At 45.6% G+C, this 22,485-nt stretch overlaps 1 protein-coding gene across 4 annotated transcripts in view; it reads left to right on the plus strand.

The window, feature by feature from the left end:
- Positions 1–22,485, plus strand: part of SLC67A1 (solute carrier family 67 member 1) — a 101,848-nt gene that overhangs the window by 76,692 nt on the left and 2,671 nt on the right. For all 4 annotated transcript variants that reach the window (XM_088666429.1, XM_060276191.2, XM_088666425.1 and 1 more), the window contains exons 9-10: positions 12,349–12,450; positions 20,486–20,606. In XM_088666429.1, the coding sequence (XP_088522555.1) occupies positions 12,349–12,450; positions 20,486–20,606 (223 nt within the window). The remainder of the gene's footprint in view (positions 1–12,348; positions 12,451–20,485; positions 20,607–22,485) is intronic.

The following is a 22,485-nucleotide window of genomic DNA, read 5'->3' on the forward strand; positions in this document are numbered from 1 at the left end:
AGCACCCAATTGGAACAAACATCAATTCGGGTTTTCCGCAGATTGACATTTGCTCCGATTCGGCTTTAAAGAGCAGGTTTTTGTAAGGAAACTCCAGGTCAAAAAAGGGGGAGATCAGACACAGCTTTAAAGTGTGGCTAGTGCCTGGAAAGAGCAGAGGAAAGGTAAAGTGTGGATAAGCAATATAAAGTGTGCAATATAAGCAGTGGCGTTGCAATGGGGGGCGGGGGGTGGTGTGCTTCCGGTGGCATATCTCCGGGGGTTACAAGGTGGTGCCCCGCCACAGCGACACAAGCAGCCATCACGCCACCGCAGCCGCATGTAGAGGATCCTCCATTCGTGGCTGCAGCTGCGAGCAGAGGATCCCGTCCCTCCCAGGCTCCCTCCCACCCTTTGCCGCTTTACAGCGAGCCAGGGAGGGAGGGGGACAGATGGGAGCCAAGGCAGTGCAGATGGGAGCCTGGTGCAGATTTTTTTTATCAGAGGGTGATAAAATATTCAGAGGGTGATAAAAAAAAATCTGCACCAGGTACCACCCGGGCTTGCTACGCCTCTGAATATAAGTACCAGTATAAGTAGATTTGTTATTTATTTGTTACATGTATGCAATGCCTTTCCATTTTAAAAAAAATATGTCCAAGGCATTTCCCATGGCAATATTTCTGTACCTAAGGGAAATTCAAGAGTTTTCCAATATAGCACTCATTCATTGCTGTTTTGACTGCATTTCCCCCTACCAAAATTATTATTATTATATATATATATATATATATAATTTTCATATAATTCTTTCAGAGCTGTGTGCTCTCTTATGACATTGCATCAGTACAGGAGTGATCATTAGCTGCATTTGAATAATGAATAAGAGCACAACCCACAGTGCTCCACGGTTTCAACTTCTTTGGAGACCATGAGCTGAAAGGGATATCTACCGGTATCCAGCCTTTGTAAAAAGAAAGGGGACAAAAATAATCACGGCTTTTCCCTACCCTCCCTTTCCCAGCACCTGGGTGCAATTTGAATCATTGGGAAACCTAAAGCCTCTAAAACCTCAGCCGGTGCTAAGCTTTTATTTTGAATCCACAACTGGATGAAATGAAAACTGAGATTTGGCCCAGAGGCTTAATTAAATATGAGCCAATCGTCTGTTTTCTTGCCATAGAGCTCTGGCTTCCAGCAAAACATCTGGAGGGGGAAAGCTATTACTGTATGGATCAGAGAGGAAGGAAGGTGCAGTGTGTGCACTCTTATTAAGACTCTGCGTTTTCATCTGAACATCAAACTTAATTCCAAGTTGAAGGAACAAACCCATCAAGCACTCTGGCTGCTGTGTGACCTCCATGCACTCACTTTCTTTCTTTTTTAATGTCTAGGCTTTTTCTTTCCAAGCAAAGCCCATCCAAAGCAGCTTACAATGGCGGGGAAAAAATTGTAATGGTGGAAAATCAATATGATATAAAAAAGAATAAAACCCATTCAGATTCTCTGTAACATAATCCACTCCAGCCTCGATCCAGCAAATTCCCCAAGAGAAGGCCAATTGAAACGAATAGGTCTTTAATACTTTCTAAAAAACCCTTAAGTGTAAACACCAGTCACAAATCTACTGGGAGGGAGTTCAAAAGTCATGGGAGCACCATGACGAAGACCCTCTCTCTGATGGCCACCCACCTCACAGACCCAAGGGGTGGACACAAGAGGAAGGCCCTCCCACTGAGACCTTGTGGTGTGGGCAGGATGGCACAGATGCAGGTGGTCCAATAAATAGGCCAGGTCCAATGGTTGAAACTACTTTGTCCTAGAAATGCACTGGAAGCCAGTGTAGCTGTATAATAGAGGTGCTCTTGGAGCTCAGCGAGCTTTTCACCCTGAAGTTTTTATTTGCAAGCATGTAGACCATCTGGGTCATAGCCCTTGCAGGCATGTGGAGCTGTATAGAGTTGGCGTAGCCATTTCATAGATGTTACCTGAGCAGTTGTACCTTCAACTGGTCAACTCCTACACTGAGCAAGGGCTTCACATATAAGGACCCCTCCAGTGGTTCTAAAGAGTCAGCTCTAAGTTCTTGTGACAAAAGCACCCTGCCATTTGCCAGCTAACAGCACGGCGGATGTGCAGTGAATATGGACTGGCGATCTGTTTTCTAGTGGCAGGATATCGACATCCTAAAAGTCATCAGTGAAATCAGAGCGAACAGCTGTGTTTGTTCTTTCCATGATCTTGCTAGGGCAGGGTTTTGATCTGGCTAGGACCTTGCTGTATACACACACGTGTGTGTTCATGTCAACACCCTTCAGATTATTTTTAGTCTCTTAACACTAAAAAAAAGTGCTATTTGTAAAACCACATTTGAGACTTGTTAATGGTTGTCCTTGGTTGTAGCAATCTGCTCTTGTATGTCATGAAAGAGATCTCTTGTCAAGCTGTTCTTTGAGTGGAGGTTGGTCTAGAAGGGAAAATGGGGCACTGCCCCACAAACTTCAGTCTATGCTTAACCTACCTATCTTCTTGCTTACAAGCATTCTTGTTCTCAGTCAATCCTTCTTTTCAGGGAACTCTGGGAATTGAACCCCTGTGAGTAGAAGAGGGATCTCCAAGCAACTCGTCAGCAACCTTAACAAAATACACTTCCCATGATTCGCTTGGGGGGGGGGCTTCACTGTTTAAAGTGGTATGGCAATGCTGTAAATGTATAACATAGTTTGGAGACAAAACGAGAAATACCGGTAGTTTGGCTCTGCCCAGGGGTGGCAACTTGGATAAAATATGGGGGAGGGCAGGTAAGCCCCACCCTGGATAATCAATCACATGATGCAGTGCACACACACCATTTGAATGGCAATGCCCATCAACTTTTGGGGAGTGTCCCCTCAAATATTTAATTGGGAGGGCGAAGACCCCTTGGCCCCGGCTCCTGTGGCTCTGCCTGGGTTTGGCTCTGGCTCTGACTCTATGGACCACTGGCCTCTCTTCTGTCTACCCTACCAATCCCAATGGGTCACAAGTTAACTGCCTCTGGGTTCTTTACAGACAGATTCAAAACCAGATGGATGATCTTGCTTGCCATACTTGGCCACTGAATTTTTACAGAGCAACGACGACTGCTTGTACCCTGAGAGGGTTAGGGGCCTAAGGGCAAGAGCCCAACCTTCTCCAACAGTTCTGGTTTCCTAGCTGTGCTTTGTGGATTAACACTGCACAAATTCTGCTGATATTTTTAAATACTAGTAGAAGGAACTGAAGCTGAAAGCTGATTACTTCAGTTCTGGCCTTTGAGTTCCGTATTCATCAGAAACCTCTCCAACATACAGGTTATTGCACGCCTTTCAAGTTTCTATGAATATATTTTATGGTGGGTGAGTGGGTGGGAGAGAAAGAGAAAGAGAAAGAGAAAGAGAAAGAGAAAGAGAAAGAGAGAGAGAGAGAGAGAGAGAGAGAGAGAGAGAGAGAGAGAGAGACCTGATAGAATATTATGTATTAATAATTGTATCGAAGGCACCTCCCTAGGCTGACTTCCATCCCAAAAGGAGGTTAAATTTTATCTCCACTGTGTATTTTTCTCCCTTCAGATCTGAAAAGATCAGGTGGAAATGTGGCACGGTAGCCATTGTTAATGGCACATGAAGAGAGGAAAGACAGATTTTACTGTTTGGCCATATTTGCTGGGAGTTTCCAATTAAATATTTCCACTGCAGGTTCAGAGGCTTATCTGTCTTTGAAAGAGGACAAAGACAGAGTTGTTTCACCTGCAGCTTGTGTACATAGCCATGGGCGGCTCTTGTTATGTCACTTGCAAACTATTTCCTTCCTCTTTTGTGTAATGATGACAGGGCAGATTCCTGTTAAGGTAAACTGAGCCTTCTGTTCACACACACCACTTCAAAGGAGGTTATGTTTCAAAGGCAAGCACAATGGGGCTGGATGGGGTGGGGGAGAAGAGGTCCAGGCAGCCCCCCTGTGTGCCTTGTGGGACAGAAACATTTATCAATATGGAAGATTGAAAAGTGGAGGCGAGCTGGGTGCCTAAACCAAAGATCCTTCAAACTCATTCCCACAAATTCACAGTAAGGGAAGCAAAGCTCAGCTGATGTCTAATGCAAATAAGGCTTATAAAAGCTGCCTTAAACCACTGCTGCATCTAGCTGAGTCTGCACCTAGGATGGGGGACCTGTGACCCTTCAGAATCCATCAGTCCCAGCCAGCAATGGCTAGTGGTCAGGATCAGGGAACAAAGGGAGCTGTGGTCCTGCAATATATGGGAAGCCAGAAGTTCCCCACCTTGCTCTACATAGTTGGGCTGCAGCAGTTGAGGATTTCAGGCAGGAGCTTCTCCCAGCCCTAGCTGGCCATATTGGGGCTTAAGCCTGGGAACATTTGCATGCAATGCATCTGCTCTGTTGCTGAATCACTTAGGGCCCTTCCCTGTGGAGTTCTTTCTTTCTGTATCTGCCTGTAGCCACTGTCTGTATCAAGTGCCCATCCTGAAACGCTTGTGGGCATAGGCAAAGTTGCAGGAAGGGATTTGCTTGGAAAGCAGGTGGATTTCACTGGCAAAGCTAATGTTGCACTTCACCAGTTTCAGCTGAGTGTCATGAAGTCACACAGCATATATGCTACTGATCTTTGTTTGGTGGGTTGGGATCTAGGGTTGCCAGACTCAATAGAGGACAGGACTTCTGTGCCTTTAATTGCCCTGCTCTCTTTTGAGTCTGGAAACCTTAAAGAGAAACCAGCAGACCCTTTGCTTGGAAATTAAACAAAGGGTCTGCTGGTTTCTCTTTAAGGTTTCCAGACTCAAAAGAGAGCAGGGCAATTAAAGGCACAGAAGTCCTGTCCTCTATTGAGTCTGGCAACCCTATTGGGACCCCACAAGCTGTGCTTTGGGGCAGTCTAGGTTTGAGCTCACCAGAGGTGCCAACACCCATTTCTTTTGGCAAAAAGCAAAAAAGGTGGCAAGAGAGGGTTAAGCTAGGGTTGCCAAACAGTGAAAATTCAGACAGAAAAGTTGTTGAGCGTTGTTGAGCTTTTTGGAGGGGGCAAAGCTGTTTTGATGCTGCCATATGTGCAGAGAATTATGGACGTATGGTATCCATAGTTAAGCAGAAAAAGAGGGGTCTGAAGGGAGAGAGAAGGAGAAAAAGAATGTAAGGGGGATGCAGATTTATTTCTGTTGCATTCCTGTAGCTTTGGATGTTGTGGTTCTACATCTTGTTTTTTATTTGATTTGTTGAGTGGCATGCAAATAGATAAATAAATACAAGGAGTAAAAAGCCTATGTGGTATCCAACAAAGTTTTTCTATTCCTCCAAAAACTTCTACTTGTGCAACATGCCTTCTCTCTCTCCTTTACTCACACGCTCCCCACTCCTTCTCCAAATTTGCTCCAGAGGATTGGCGAAAACCCTTAAACAGATTTAGGGGAATGGGGAGAAGAGAGAGTGGGTATATTCCATCACATAAGCAGACGTGCTTGTGCAAACAGGACAAGTTCATTGGTACAATCCACCCTAAATAGTGAAAGGTGAGTACCATGTTAGCAGGTGAGGTTAATGGCAGCTCTTGCCAGAGGCTGGAAAAGTTGAGAACTATGGAAAAAAATACTGTTTGGGGTACAGTGTTCACATACTACTTAGGTGGCAAAGTACAAGTGTGAGAATGTCTGCATGAATGTCTCCTTTGGAGATTTCTCTGCAAAATTTATTTGGACAGAAATGACGACAGGGCACAATAAGTGAGCATGTATATCTTTACCAGCCTTCTGCAAACTCGTGCTCTCCAGGTGCCTTGGACTACAACTCCCATCATCCTTTACTATTAGCCATGCTTCCTGGGAGTTGGAATCCCAACACTAGGAGGGCCACAAGTTGCCCATCTTTAAGGTGTACCATAGGTAGTAGCAGCCCCACAACACTGCTTGCAGCCTCCGCTGAACACCCAGAGTCTGCACAATTCTCATACTTCCTCCCTTTGTGGTAAAATGTTTTTCATTCTCCAGTTTTCTTCTTTTTCTCTCTTCCCACTCAGGAGATCTTTTGTATATTCTCTCATTATTGCTAATATTTACAAAATGAATTACTGCATAAGGTGCCAATATCTCTTACAATAAACTGGTGAGATCCTGTTTTCAATTAGGCAAGGTCTTTTTGGACGCATCCAGATGCAACAGCAAGTCTGCAAATGGAAGAGCATTCGGCAAGTTTGCAGCAGAAGTACAGTCCTCTCTCCTGTGTTGAGCTTGAGGGAAACCCACTGAGCTGGTGGTTCTTGTGTCAATCATAAAATTGCCTCCCCATTCTTAGAACAGTTTTTCTACTGTAAAACAACAACACTAGGGCCCTTTCCCCCTAAGGTCTAAATAAAAGTTTGATCAAGTAAATATGCATGATGGCTTCACAAACTGGACAGACAAGCCATCAGAAGCATAGAGGAAGAGGCATTCAGCATTCAGTTCAGAGGGTGCATGCATGATATTTAAGTACAGGAGGAAACAACTCCCCTAGAGTCCCATTACCTGAACCCACTCCTCTGTCAACGCATCAGAATGCAGCCTTTTTAATATATATTTTCTGTAGGGTTATTTCTTACCAGTTACATTTCTATTCTACTTTTCACTTTTCCAGAACATTAATCCCCAAAGTGTAATGAACAAGAAGGGGCCATATGAAACAGGAAATCGAAAGATTACTAACAGAAAACTCCCAACATCATCTCTCAACAGGAAATAGCCAAAGCTCACTAGCAGAAAATCTCAACAGTTGAGTCCCCAGGGAGCCTTTTGGGTTGTATGAGCAGAAGGCAAGCTCTTTTTTTCCTTTCCCCTGCAGCCCCCTGTACCCCTGTTCCCTAAAAGTCTCTCCAGAGAGTCTGGGGACCCTACCAAACATTGTGGGCTTTGTCATATGCGGCTGCAATGGGTGGAAGGAAATGCCCAAAATAGGGTAGAGGAATCTTTCATAAATGTCTTCTATCTATGTTTGGTAGGTCCCCCAGATCCTGGCTTGGACTCGACCCTTGGGGTCCCTTCCAATTCTATATTTCTATGATCCTCCGGAGATACTTTTCAAAGGGTAAAGGGGGACTGGAGAGGAAGGGAATGATCCATTGGGTGAGCTTGCCTTCCATAGAAACATCTGAAGCTGCCTTATTACTGAATCAGGCCATTGGTCCATCTAGCTCAGCACTGTCTAAACTTGCTGGCAGCAGCTCTCCAGGGTTTCAGACAGGAGATGTTTGCAGTCTAGTGTTACTGGGGGTTGTAGCATGGACCTTCTGGATGTAAAGCAGATGTTACACCATTGAGCTACGGGCTACGGCTCAGGGAATAATAATAATAATAATAATAATAATAATAATAATAATAATAATAATAATATAATTTATACCCCAGCCATGCTCGGCGGCTTCCAACAAAATATTAAAATACATTAAAACATCAGTCATTAAAAACTTCCCTAAACAGGGCTGCCTTCACATGTCTTCTAAAAGTCAGATAGTTGTTTTTTCCTTGACACCTGATGGGAGGGCATTCCACAGAGTGGGTGCCACCACCGAGAAGGCCCTTTGCCTGGTTCCCTGTAGCCTCACTACTCGCAGTGAGGAAACCACCAGAAGGCCCTCGGAGCTGGACCTCCGTGTCCGGGCTGAACGATGGGGCTGGAGATGCTCCTTCAGGTATACTGGGCCGAGGGCATTTAGGGCTTTAAAGGTCAGCACCAGCACTTTGAATTGTGCTCAGAAATGTACTGCATTTAACCCAAAGATAGGTTCACTGAAGTCTGAAAAGACTCCACTGTTGTCTTCCTTGTACAGATCATAGAGGAAAGTCTGGGTAACACAGAAAATCTAATCCTCTGTCTGTGAAATGTACCACTGCTGAGTCAGTGACAATGAGCTCATAAAACACCTGGAGCCTGGTGTAACCTCCGCCGCTTCATGCAATACCTGGCGGATGAGCAGGTATGATGATTCATGTGACTTGTCCATTCATTCCAGTGGGAGCTGGCCTTCACAGCAGCGCTTTGAGGTCTCTCCTTGTGGTGTGGAAACGTGCACAATTCTAGTGACGATTCACTTTTAAGGAAGTGTTTGATTATAGCATGAAGCTGTGATGCTGCACATCCACCCTCTATGGAAAGGAGCCGCAAATTACTTGTAATGTTGTGCTAATGATGGCTTGAAGCCTGGGGTTGCATGAGAACGTGCCCAGCCTGATTCTGAACTGCCATTATTCTGTATCACCCTATGTAATGCCATAGAATTAAAGCTGAAATGGCCAAAGGCCAAAGCTTGGGTGTTAACATGGCAATTATTCTGCAGTCCTCTGTAACACTCTCACCTCTTTCCCTTCCTTTTCCCAGCTACTGCCAAGCGATGTGAACAAGAACCTGTAATCTGTTTAAGAGTTCAACACCCAGTTCCCTTTGAGCTGTTGTGAAAATGGGAGTTTGCTCAATCCTTTCGATTAATGAGTTCCTTTTCACAGGCTAGACAGGAGGGCGAGGAAGTTCACCATTTGTCTTCCTGAAGAGGAGAATGTGACTGTTCATGGTTGGTGGTAGACGTGTTGCTACCTAGATTTGGCAAGGATTCTATGGCTTTAACAGAGGCGTACCAAGCAGAATTCAGTGGATCAAGCATATTGCCGTATGAGATACAGCGATGGGGAACTGAATTTTACGTGTTCGGTTTGGGTGTATTTATGATTTATTTTACAGTTTTGTAAACCACTTTTAGGACCATGTGGTAGCAAAGTAGGCTATACGCTTATATGGACCTTTAAATGTCTTCACCTGCTGAATCTCTTGCCTGTCAGGCAAGTTGTTAAAGGCACAAGGACCCTGCCCAAATAAAAGGTGGCAGCTTTATTCTTGGAATTTCCCCACTTTCCTATTACCATGAGCATTGTTACAGTCATAAAGGCAGGCATGTGTGGTACTGACACTTCAGCACTGACACATTAATAGGTCATCCTCCCCCCACCCCCACCCCCATTATAATGTGTCACACATATGCATCAGAACTATGATGCAATTAAGTGAAATGCAGCAATGGAAACCTTGATTCTTCTCTGGAATAAGTTAGGTCACATAGGATTGCCATATTTTAAGGAGCACAAAAGAGGACACATTTGCCGACTTCTACTTTTAACTATAGGGACGCGGGTGGTGCTGGGAATTAAACCACAGAGCCTAGGGCTTGCTGATCAGAAGGTCAACGGTTCGAATCCCCATGACGGGATGAGCTCCCGTTGCTCGGTCCCAGCTCCTGCCAACCTAGCAGTTCGAAAGCACATCAAAGTGCAAGTAGATAAATAGATACTGCTCCAGCAGGAAGGTAAACGGCGTTTCCGTGCGCTGCTCTGGTTCACCAGAAGCGGCTTAGTCATGCTGGCCACATGACCCGGAAGCTGTACGCCGGCTCCCTCGGCCAGTAAAGTGAGATGAGCGCCGCAACCCAGAGTCATCTGCGGCTGGACCTAACAGTCAGGGGTACCTTTACCTTTACCTTTACTTTTAACTATGGATCACTACGATGACTCTCATTTTACATACCCATGTATGTACTCTGGACATGTATGTACTCTGAACTCTGTGCCTGCCATAAGGCACCCCCCTGCCACAGCTAACTCTTATCAGGAGCTTCAGTTCTGATCTGAGGTCAGAACTATTAAAAAAAAAAAGGACAGGCCTTCGTCATCTGTGCTCTCATATCTGCTTCACAGCCTCTTCTCCCCTGTCACATTGCCTGAAGCTGATCCACTCATATCCATAGCCACCCTGACTGGGCAATAATTAGGAAATGGTGTCCTTGACCAAGGGCTCCATTTTCCTTATTTGCTAGCCATTTGTCCAGAGCAGAGCTCCTGGGCTGTTTCCTAATATATATATATATATATATTTATTTATTGGTCTTGTAGATAATATCTTTGTTGGACAAAGAATGTTGTTTGAACAACAGTTCCTGTTTCTGCAATTGTATTGAGCAGATTACCTCTGCGTAGGAAAATTTTCAGTTCATGACCTGACCGTTTGGTGTGCTTTCCTCCTCTTCCTTGCATAGGGGCACAGCCTCGGGCAGTTTGAATTGTTCTTGGGGATAGATAGTCCTTTCCTGCTCAGTCATTTAAAATGACCTTTCAGCTGTACGTGAGCCCTTATTACTGATACTCCTGCAACCCTCCTTTTCAGTGCAGGGCGGTATCTTGTTGAGTTTACGATTGGTGAAGGAGGGGAATTGGTTTGCTACAGGTGAATAACTGCCCTGTCATTTTTGCCTGTCATTATGATACAACTCTGATACAATTACAGTGGTACCTCGGTTTACAAACACAATTGGTTCTGGAAGTCTGTACTTAATCTGAAGCGTACTTAACCTGAAGCGAACTTTCCCATTGAAAGTAATGGAAAGTGGATTAATCCGTTCCAGACAGGTCTGTGGAGTACTTAAACTGAAAATACTCAAACCGAGGCGTACTTAAACCGAGGTATGACTGTACAGAACATCACTGAGCATTTCTTTTGTTGTTGTTCCTGTTCTTCCTTTTGTTTACCAGCATCCTTTTTCGGGAGAAGGAAGAATGTGCACAGTGGCGGAGCTACCTGCTCCGGCACCGGAAGCAGCTTACATCTGGGGGCGTGGCACACTTCGGGGCTGTGCACATCTTGGGGCATGCGCGGCGCACCCGGGGCGGGCTGCTCCCCCCCACCCCCACCTTGGTCAGCCAGTGAATGCACAGCCCACTAACAATTTATAGACACATATATGTATAAAGGTAGCCACAGATGGAAGCTAGAGAGAAAACAAATCCTGATGACATTTTACTGAACAAACTGAACAAAAACAATATATAATTTGAGGAGAAAAGAACAGGGAGGTTTTGTCTTTTAGGTTATTTTTAAAAAATATAATTTTTATTCATAAAGGTTTTGTCTTTTAAGTTAAGCCTTGATAAGAACAGAGTTAAGTATCCATCTAAAGCAGGCATGTCTAAAGTCCGCATCGGGGGCCTAATTCGGCCTGCTGGTCAGTTTAAACTGGCCCCTGTGGCAGTTTATTTCCTGGGAAAGTAACCTCAACAACTTCAATTCTAAAAAAAGCTCAACAACTTTGGGGTAAAATCATTATAAAAGCACAACAACTTCAATCCTTTAAAAAGGTTAACAACTTTGGTTGGCCCTTCACTTCATCAAATCTGGCCCTCTTTGAAAAAAGTTTGGACACCACTGAGAAATTCTCCCTCAGAACTCCGCAGCCAATCAGGGCACGTTACCTCAGTGAAGATCATACCATTCTAAATGGTTGCTTTAGCAACACCATCACCACCTCCCTTGGGTAGGTGACTAACACTGGAACTAAAATTAACCCTTTCCATTACAAACTGAATGATCCCTGCTGTTACACTTCCAACAACAAAGAAGTATTCAATATCGAGGCATTCAAGGCTAGGCTGCTGTAGTTTGCTAGTTCCTGGGTTTTGCTGTGGTGGTGATTGTTTTAAAAGAGGATAATTGGATAAGCCTGGATGTTTCGTAGTAGATGAGTGCACAACCTGCAAGGATTTATTTTTCATTTCAAAACTAATGGAAACTAATGAAATTTGACAAAAATATGAATACACATGGAAGGATGTAGGCAGACAAGATGGGAGCTGCGTCTCCCACCAGTCACAAGTGAACTTACTAAAGATTTCCAGCGACCTGTAACACTCATGCAACTCAGGTCCATGCACCAAGTGCAATAAAGCTCAAGGGGCCACACAAACCAGAAAGCTTCCCATGGCCCCAGCTACAAGGCTTGATTAACAAGAACTTCTCCCCTCTGAATTGGCATAGTGTCAATGTGGAACTGAGTTTATTAGAAAGTATGTCTAGGGATCTTGGGAACCATCCCTTAGGGCAGGGTGGGGGAAATATAATTAAACCCCAAACCCTATAATTACTCATATAGTGAAATGGCACACCTAGAGGGAGAACCTCCCAGGAGATCTGTGCATTTAAGAACTATTTTCAGGATTAGGTTGCACTGTCTCATTTCCTCTTTTCCTCCGTTTGCAGCTTGCCCTTCCTTCAAAGTGATCCCGGGTGGTCTCTGTCCAGACAGTGTTCAGGGCCATACACATTGATCTGCAGCGTAGAGTTGTTCCATGTGCACACAGACATGCGCATGAACTTAAGAAGATCAAGCCAATGACCCAGCTAGTCCAGCAACCTGCTCTCACAGATGACACTCACAGATACAACGCTGAGTTTCGGGGCCTTCTGTACTTGTGTGCAGAAATAAACATTCACTCTGGGCTAGAAGCATCTGAGAACTTGACATTGTCTATGTCTCTGCCCTCTCTCTCCCTAGGTTGTCCAGGGCCTAGTAATTGGGAGACTGACAAGTCGTTATTCAGAGTGGACTCTGATCATGTTGTGCGTCCTTGTCTTCTGCGGAGTGGGTGTTGCTATGGTAAGGTACCAGACGTGCATATGTTACCTGATTAGTCTGTGCTTTTGAATACTCTACACTTGGTGCTGTGCGAGTGAACATGTGAAAAGTATTATGTTTGACATAATCCGGGAGTTTTGTCTGTTGTGTTATATTAGTGGTGGTCCATTCACACAATTTTTCAAATTTCTCCCACGGGTGTTTGTGTTATGACCAAAATTTCTACCAGGCTTCCAGATCAACAGTCTGCATCCTATCGTGGTCCAACTAGGACAAACAAGGGGCAATTATTTAAGCCATTACTTCCTCCTGGAATTTTTTTTAATGTTTGCAAGTTAAAGGATGCTTTGCTTGGAATGGAGTTTCCCAAATCTTTCCAGAATGTCCTGGGTTGGGAGAAAATATAAAAGCCAACAATATTTAGGTTTTTTTTTAAGTGTCATCAAACGTCTACTGTTTGCATTACGTTGTCCAGAAGGACAAAAAATACATCTAACCACACTATTTTAATTCAATGTGGTTGATCCTCCATACCATCATTTGGAAGATGGGAATGTACTGCAGACTCGAGAGCTCCCCTTTCAGATTCCTACTTCATTTCCAGGTGCAATAGTGGCAGAAAATTATGGTTACCCTCAGTGCCGGATTTACATACGTATAAGCTAAACAAGCTATAGCTTAGGGCTCCACTCTCTTGGGGGACCGCAAAAAAAATTAAAGGAAAAAAAAACCTGGATGTACATTTCCAAAATATAAGATAAAAAAAACAAATAAAATAAAGTCTACATACAGTTAGAGCTTAATAATTATTTCACTATGAATATACTTCTTCTCAATTGTATTTAACTATTAATATACTTCTCCTTAATTGTATTTCAGTTCAACAATTACTTTGATAAAATACGTATTTTGTTATGTGCAAATGGCTTCAGATACCCATTAGGTCCATAAATTACCATATAGCATATATTCAACACAGAAAACAGCGACAATTTGTTGTTGACGAAGGACAGCTGGACATATAAAGGGCCCCATTACCTTCAGTAGCTTAGGGCCTCATCAAACCTAAATTACCAGTTACCCTGGCAACTAAGGTTGCAAACTCTGCTTCAAATCATGGTTTGAATATTACCACTAGCCATGTGTTTGAAAACTCATGAGGCTCTGGTCAGTGACTGGATGGGTAGCCACCTGGGAAACAGGCACATGCTTTCTTTGGTTCCATGACTGCAGATAGGCAGTAGATGTTAACCCTTGAAGCTTAGCTGATTTGGCTATTGCAGCAGTCTATTTGGATGCTGCACAACTTGGAAAGAGAGTTGGGATGCAAAAGAGGAGGGGGCTCCTGCGCTTTTAACAGTTGCCATGCAAGTGATACCTGCTGAAATGCCATTTTCTATGCAACTTTTAAAGGGGCAGGACCTCTCTCTTCATTTTCAACTGGTCATGCTAATCACAGCATGTTACCTCTATGGTGGAGCGCCCAAACTGAGCCCAAACTGGTTTCTGCCTGCAGCACCTAGGACAGGGGTCAGCAAACTTTTTCAGCAGGGGGCCGGTCCACTGTCCCTCAGACCTTGTGGGGGGCCAGACTATATTTTGGGGGAAAAATATGAATGAATTCCTATGCCCCACAGATAACGCAGAGATGCATTTTAAATAAAAGGACACATTCTACTCATGTAAAAACATGCTGATTCCCAGACTGTCCGCGGGCCGGATTTAGAATGCAATTGGGCCACATCCGGTCCCCGGGCCTTAGTTTGGGGACCCCTGACCTAGGATCTCTGCTATCAACTTGGTTCAGAGATTACAATCATTTTTTCCACAAGGCTCTTGGACACCCCACTGCCACAGAGGCCTTAAAGGGCCCAGAAATACCTCCCCGCGACAACTATTGATAGGAAAGTACAGCTGCAGTGCTGTTTGCAAGGCGAAAAAGCTTTACAATCGAGGAGCTGCCAAGAAAATATCCCATCTCTGGGGGCGGTTTATGTGCTGGGTTTCTTCATGAGGAAAACACGATCTTGACGCAACTTGGCCTGAGCTTCAGGAATATCCCTGTCTGAACTAAGTGTGCAGTTTATAGATCTGCTGACATAAAAACAATGTTATGAGCTCTGCAGCTCTTTTATGAGGAGGACATTTAACAAAGATCTCCAGTTACAACCCCCAGCCCCACCCAAACTAATCACTTCCTTTCAGTGGCCTCCAAAATATGTAGAGTTGAAATTAACAGAGAGGTCAGCTGCACTGAAAAGAATCCCAGCAAAGGTTTAGGGTAGCAAATGGAAAAAATAATGGGAAATGGAGAGCAGTAATGATCAGCCAGAGTTCAGCCTCATTGCCTTCCAAACCACCCCATATCCAATGGTTTCCTTAGGAAGAAACTATGGTTTGGGGAAAGTACTCATTATAGCTCAGTCACATAGTTCATGCAGAACGTCTCATGTTCAACCCCTGGCACCTCCTGTAAAAAGAATGAGTTTCAGATAATAGGAAAGACTTCTGACTGAGACCCTGGAGAGACCCTGCCAGTCAGAGTAGACAGTGCTTGCCTAGATGGACAAATATTTGGCCAACTATACGGACAGCCCAATGATAATTTTCAATTTCACCATCAATAATTGTTTTTTCTCATTAATACTTTTTATTAAGCCTTCCAAAAGGCTTCAGCAATAGTCAATAAAGCAGCAATAAAAACCAATAAAAAGAGCAAAAGAATCATATAAAAGACTTGAGTTTTAATCTTGCACCTAAATATCATTAATGAATGTCCCCCTCAGATCTGTTTAGGGAGACGGTATAACGTTTGTTATGAAATGCAAGCCTCAAGCATCATACTTAAAGTTCATGTGCTGCTTATCTCTTTAAAATATTTGCAGTCAGAATCAATTTCTCCTGAGCAACATTTTCGCTGCCGTGTCAAGATGTTAAGGGGGGGGGGAGCCACCATGCGCTGTTCAGATATGATACACCACGGGTGTCAAACACAAGGCCCGGGGGCCAAATCCGGCCCGCCAGACCTCGTCATGTGGCCTGCCGAGCGCCCCAGCCAGTGGGACCCAGCAGTGGGACCTTGCTGCTGAAGCGCCGTGCCGACAAAGCGCCGACAAACAGCTGGGGCTGGGGGGGATAGAAAGGCGGCCGGAGCAGCACTGCGTGGAGCGCCCCGAGCCACAGCAGCAGGAGAAGGAGGAGGCAGCTTGCCGGGTCAGCGCCCGGCAACGCCGCACGGAGGGTCCCGAGCCTCTGCGACGCAGCAGTGCTCTGTAGCACTTTGAATCCTCCTCCTCCTACCATGGCTCGGCGCCTGGAAACGGCTGCTGCTGCTGCTGCTGCTGCTGCTGCTGCTGCTGCTGCTGCTGCTGCTGCTGAAGCACAGACAAAGCACCCAGCAGTGCCGTGTGGAGGAGGAGGAGGATTCAAAGTGCTACAGAGCACAGCTGCGTCCCAGAGGCTCGGGACTCTCTGCACGGCGCTGCCGGGCACCAACCAGGGTAGCCGCCTCCTCCTCCTCCTCTTGCCTCACCTCCTCCTCCTCCTGCCGTGGCTCAGCCTCATGAACGTGAGCTCAGCAGCGGCTCAGCCTCACGAACGTGCAACTCTGAGGCTTTACGCACTTCTCCTAAAACAGACCCCCGCTGCCTCACGCTGCACGGGAAATCCTTTTTGCCCCTGGGTCCCTTCGTGCTCTTTTCTGGCGCTGAATCAAGGCGTCGACCCCCCCCCCTTCCCTTTCTTTTTTCCTCTCTCTCTCGTTCTTATTCTTTCTTTCCCTCTCCTTCCTTCCTTCTTTATCTCTGTCTTCTCTCCCTCTTTCTTTTTCTTTCCTTCTTTATTCCTTCTTTCCTACTCTTCTTTCTCTCACCTCTTTCCTTCCTCTCTCCCTCCTGCTCCCTCTTTTCTTCCTTCCTTCCTTCCTTCCTTCCTTCCTTTCTTCCTTCCGTCCTTCCCATCTTTCTTCCTCTCCCTCATTCTTATTCTTTCTTTCCCTCTACTTCCTTCCTTCTTTCTCCCTTTCCGTCTTCTCTCCCTCTTTCTTTTTCTTTCCTTTTTTATTCCCTTCCTTATTTCCTACTCTTCTTTCTCTCCCCTATTTCCTTCCTTCCTCTCTCCCTCCCACTCCCTCTTTTCTTCCTTCCTTCCTTCCTCCCTCCCCTCCCCTCCCCTCCCCTCCCTCTCCCTCTCCTCAGAAACATAGGATGCTGCTTCATACTTCTGGCCCTTAAACCCTGGAACCAGGAGAGCAGCTCCAGTGAGTCAACCTCAGCCAGTCCCTTTGGTGAAGGGTGGTGGCTCACTGGCAGAACATCTGTCCTGCATGCAGAAGGACCCCAGCATCTCCAGGTACTAGTAGCTCTGCAAAGGTCCTGCATGAAACCCTAGCGAGCCTCCACCACCCAGTGCAGTTACCAAAAATCATTTTTCAATAAATTGTACAATAATTGTACATTTAAATATCTACTTGCCATTATTCTGACTATGTTTCTGCTTTCAGAGCTAGTTATTACTTACATTATTACAAAAACAGTAATAATTGAATGCAGTGACAATAATTTATGATAATAAAGAGTGGACACATAGTCCTACAGATACAACCGGCCCTTTGAGGGTGACCAAACTGCTGATGTGGCCCCCGATGAATTTGAGTTTGACACCCCTGTGATACACTATGCATGCCTTTTGTCCTCAGGTGTCACCCAGCAATCTTGTTTGAAGCAGTTTGGGACTTGTTGCAATTTCCCCCCCATATCAAGATCTCAAGGGCAATTGCAATGAAGAAGGCAGGAAGCAGTTTTTGTTTCGCTTACAAAAGAATTCCTATTGATTTACAAAGTCTTCTTGCCACAGGCAAATGGTAGATGCAGCGGCAGATCAGGTCAGGTGGGCAGGCGAAGCTTGAACCCCGAGCTTTGAGAGCCATCATTTGAGGGTCCTCCCTAGCCTTTGACACCACATCTTTCACCTGTGTCCTTTCTTCACTTTCTCAAGGCTATGGTTCTAAGTTGTTGTGGCCACCCATTCATGGTCAATACCTTGTCAAAATATCTGCAGGAAGTGACAGCAATATTTGAGGGCTTCTCCCCCTCTCCCCCACTGGATATTAAAAAGTAAAAAGGCAGGTAGTGTGTGCACATAAGGCGTCTAACAGTAAAAACTCCTACCAACCCACCTACACTTTGAAAGGAGATATAGATTTAAAGGGTTGTTCCCAAAGCTACTTGAAAAGCTGGGTGTGGGCAAACACACCTATATCTTTCCAGACTCCCTGAGAGATCGAAAGTTGACTACTAAACAAAGAATGTAAGAAGCCGCCTTATTACTTATTGATTTTATTTATCAAACTTATATCCTGCCCTTCCTCCCCAAGGACCCCAGGGCAGCACACAGATGCACAAACTGAAAGAAAAGATTCTAAAAACAATTACAGTTAAAAAATATTCTAAAAGCAGTTCCACCCAATTATCTTGGGGTTGCCAGGGACAGTATTCTTCAGCCACCAATTGCCTGGATAAACAGGAATGTTTTCAAAAATCCTCCTGAAACTTAATAAATATGGAGACAGGCACACTTCACTAGGGAGGACATTCCACAACCAGGGAGCCACCTCTGAAAAGACCCTGCTGGGCAGACCCTAGCAAACACACCACCAATAAGGTAGGTCAATTGGCTATCACACCATACATTTAAAGCACATGTAAAGGATACTCACACCTGAAAGAATCCTGGGAACTGTAGTTTACTCTTCACAAGAGTTATAATCCACAGCATCTTATTTCCCAGGATTCTTTAGGGGAGTGCTTTAAATGTATGGTCAGGCAATTTGTCCTTCTAGCCCAGGCATCCTCAACCTCGGCCCTCCAGATGTTTTGAGACTACAATTCCCATCATTCCTGACCACTGGTCCTGCTAGCTAGGGATCATGGGAGTTGTAGGCCAAAAACATCTGGAGGGCCAAGGTTAAGGAAGCCTGTTCTAGTCCAGTGATGGATCTCCTGAGCAGAGCAGCTCCCCATTGTCTCAGGAATAAGAGGTCTATCCAATCAGCTTCAACCCAGATTGGAGGTCTATCCAATAAGCTTCAATAACCAGGGGTTGAACTTGAGACCTTTGGAAGGCAAAGTATACAGAGTGATGGTCCCTGGAGTTCTGGAAGTGGGTTATAAGTGCATTCCCAAATTCAGAGTCTCTGCCTAAGCATGTCTTCAGTGCTTTTGTTTTGGTGATAAAGATCTGGAAGGATCTTTGAGCAGCTGCACGATAAGAAAATAATTACATTCACTTCTTAGGCACACTAATTTGCATTTATGCTTGGGAGACATTCCGGCTGACAAAAGTTCAATTGATTCATTAGCAAGTGAGCAGGCCAGACAGGTCGCACACACACACCAGTTCTGCACTCTGTAATGCGCTGCTGCTCGTTTGTTTTGACAAGCACGGTTTGACTTTAATTATCTGTGCTAATATATTGCTGGTAAATATTGTGCAGGCAGTCTTGGGTTAGTAATGAGCACTTGAATGAGACCACATTACAGCTCTCTCTGCTGTTTAAATCGCCCCTGCGAAGGCTGAGCTAGATGTCACACATGGCTGGCATATTTCTTCCCCACAACATTGTTTAAAAACCAATTGAAGCCTTGGGAACCCGCTTTTGGAGGGTGTTTTTGTGTGTGATGTGTATACCATTTGGGGAAATTGCACTGCAGCTGCACATCACATCATAGAAGAATCTTTAAAACAGCCATAGCTCTTGAGGTGGTTCACTAGATGAAACCTTTAGCAGCCACTAAGTGGTGATTGAGAAGGGAGAGAACTTCATGCCAGTATCTTTAAGCACGGGGAGGTGATGGGGGGAGCTGGCAGGTGGGTGTTGCAGGATACCATTGCTTTGCAAAGATACCATTGCTGAGTAGGTGGTCATTCCTGCTGACATCTGCAGCCTGCATCCATGAGAGAGAGTACCCAATGTCAGGGGCGTAGCGAGGCGCCGCGACATCCAGAGCGGCAAATTGCCATGCACCCGGGTGGGCGCGGTGTCGCTACGGAACGACGCATGCATCACTATGTAACGACGCATGTGTGGCAGTGTATCGGCGCCCCCTGCGCCTCCAAAGCCGCGCGCCTCCAGCTACATAACTCCAGGTAAAAAGCCTGCTCAGCGCGGTGCACCCGCCACACTGAGCGGGCTTTTTACCTGGAGTTTGTAGCTGAAGCAAGGCGCGTGGCTTTGGAGGCGCTGATCGCGGGGCGGGGCACGGCCCCGAGCGACACCCCCTCCAAGGCGGTGCCCGGGGCGTACTGCCCCCCGCCCCCCGCTTGCTCCGCCCCTGCCCAAAGTGAAGCCGGCCACTCGCTCTGTGTTCACACATGCACACCACTACTTTCCCACTGCCCTCCAATACTTAAAGATACGGATGGAAGTTCCTCTCTCCTTTCAAATTGCATTGCAGTGTCTGCCAAAGGTTTCTCTGTAGGAAATCACCATATGACTTGCCACAGCTTAAAATGGGAGATAAAGGAAGTTCTTTGCTGCCTCATTAAGTGAACTTGTGACAAGTAGTTTTTTAAAAGTCAGGTGGCCTCTCTCCTTTCTGAAATCCAAATGCCTCCAGACACTGGCTGAGTCTGGTTGTGACACTGGCACTAATCAGAACGCGTAGGTTCCTTTTATTAAAACCTAACAATAAGCTACTTAACAAAAAAAAGGCTACTAAACTACAGATTCAAGTCAGTAGCTGCCTGTTTCAGATCGAAGGAACCCAGTGACTGTCTTTTATTCAATAAGGTTCCATCCTTTGATCAACTGACTTTCAGCTCTTTTTTTTTTTTAAGAACCGGTCACTTTTTGTCAGACAAACATGACTGGTGTAGACTGGTGTATTGGCAAGTTTGGGCTCTGTGGGCCATGTCACATTCAGGTCTTGCAATGTTTTTTCTTTATCCATGTCATGCTGGATACTGATTCACACACACACCCCACACACCTTGCTGTTTTTGTTGTATTCTAAAGCTGGCATTCTAACAGGCTTTCCTGCTTTGTCCCATCTCCCAGGCCCTGATGACCAACATTTTCCATTATTGCCTCATTGTGCCCCCCATGATATTCTCCTTCGGTACTATAGCCGTCATTTCAGACATCATCCTGACCAAGTCCGTCCCTGCTTCTGATACTGGTAAGACCGGCTCCTGCGCCGGATAGATTTCCTCCTTCCTCTTTCTTGATGAAACCAGCTGGATGCAGTGCTTGATTCCGGTTCACTTGTCTGAAAATGCTGTGCACTGCCAAATGTGTGTCTTGTGCTCTGCCAGAGAGCCCAGCAGGAAGAATGCCCAGTTCCAAAGTCTCTGCACATCTCACATGCAATATTTTTTTTGGGGGGGGGGGAACAAAGGGTAGCCTTCAGTGGGATTTGTTTATTTGCCAAGCCGGTGAAGGCTAGTTAGGATCAGTAGGGCTGGAAGCTGCAAGGATGCCTGCAAGGAAGCTGGTGACCCATATTGACTTAATGAGCCGGTTGCAGAAGAAAGAGACAGAATCTTGCAGGGCTTCCTGGGATTGATGTCCTTGGGAAAGACCTGTGCAGTGTCTCTCTGCTTGGAGGTAGGACCTAGGTGTCATGTGGCCTCCTATCGCACCTGCGCCTTGGGACCCACCTCTTGGCTTACAGCCTAGCAGCACTCATGTATAGGTGCAATGTTTGTGAACTGGTGCCTCCATAACAGGGCTATTTGTGTGTCCACCCCTGCAGTATGTCTGATTCCAGCAACCCCACCTAGAGTGGCATCCATGCTCATGCACTGTCACTCTGCAAAAATGGAGCCTGGCGGTGGCACCCATGCACTCTCAAGGCACTTGCTTGAGGGCCACTGCAAGTGGTGAATGGGAGTTCTTGTAATTCTTCTCTCTTCTGAAGAATTCCATGATGGCGATATGCAAGCTGTATCCTGGTGCTTCACAGTGTCTCCTTGGAACAATCACTTTACCTAAGCAGAAGACAAGCCATAGTGTTGTTGTTTTTCCAGAGAGTTGAAGGTGGTTTGAAAATGGGATTACTGCTCATGGCCTGCCAATCACCTAACTTTCAGCTCGGGGGGGTGGGGGGTGGGGAGTGGAGGTTTTCCAGGTTTTTACACAGACTTCTGCAATAGCTCAGTTGGTAAAGCGTGAGACTCTTAACCTCAGGGTCGTGGGTTTGAGCCCCACAAAAGATTCCTGCATTGCAGGCAGTTGGACCAGATGAGTCTCATGGTCGCTTCCAACTCTACAATGCTATGATTCTATGAAAATCATGGCAGACTTGTTTGATCCCGGATTGTAGCAGGGTCAAAGGAATGTGTATGTGCAATGGCAAGCAAAGGCCCTCTCAAGTCACTTACAGCCTGTGTTCAGACTCGGATTGGGAAGAGCCAAGTTCAAATTCCCACTTATTCCTAAAGTTCACTGGACGGTGTTGAGCCAATCATCTCCCTCAGCCCATCCTAACCTCACAGGTTTGTTGTAAGGATACAACAGCATTGTATCCAATGTGGCATGTTGGTGCCAATGTGAAATGTCTCCAGCCTTATGCCACATGCACTCTGCATGATTATTCTGAGAACACTTCCTGTGAATCACATGATTGGTTTATTATTCCTTTGTTTACTATTGCATTTATAGCCCACCTATAAATGGGCATGTTCCATGCTCTGCCCCCCTCACCACCTTATTCTCACAACAACCCTGTTGGGCTAAGATGCAGTGACTGGCCCAAGATCGCCCAGTGAGCCTCATGGCTGAGTGGGGATTTGAATCCGCCACACCAGCTCTTTGTGTCGTTAAAACACAACTAAAGTGGCGTTTGTGGTTGCTAGATCAGCGTAAGCTGTGGATATCGTCAACCCTGGAAGCAATCCTATGCTTTTAAAATGAAGAAGTTGAGAGGGAAGGTTTAAAAAAGGCAGCAGCTGGCACGGGTTCAGAGATCTTCTCAAAAGAGCTGTTATAAGGGAAATGGAGCCTGCTCTGCTTGCTTCCTGAGCCCAGAGGGGTAGCCTCAGTCACATATGAATGCT

This window comes from Zootoca vivipara, chromosome 1 (assembly GCF_965207765.1).
Source record: "Zootoca vivipara chromosome 1, rZooViv2.hap1.1, whole genome shotgun sequence".
In the NCBI taxonomy this organism is placed as follows: Eukaryota; Metazoa; Chordata; class Lepidosauria; order Squamata; family Lacertidae; genus Zootoca; species Zootoca vivipara.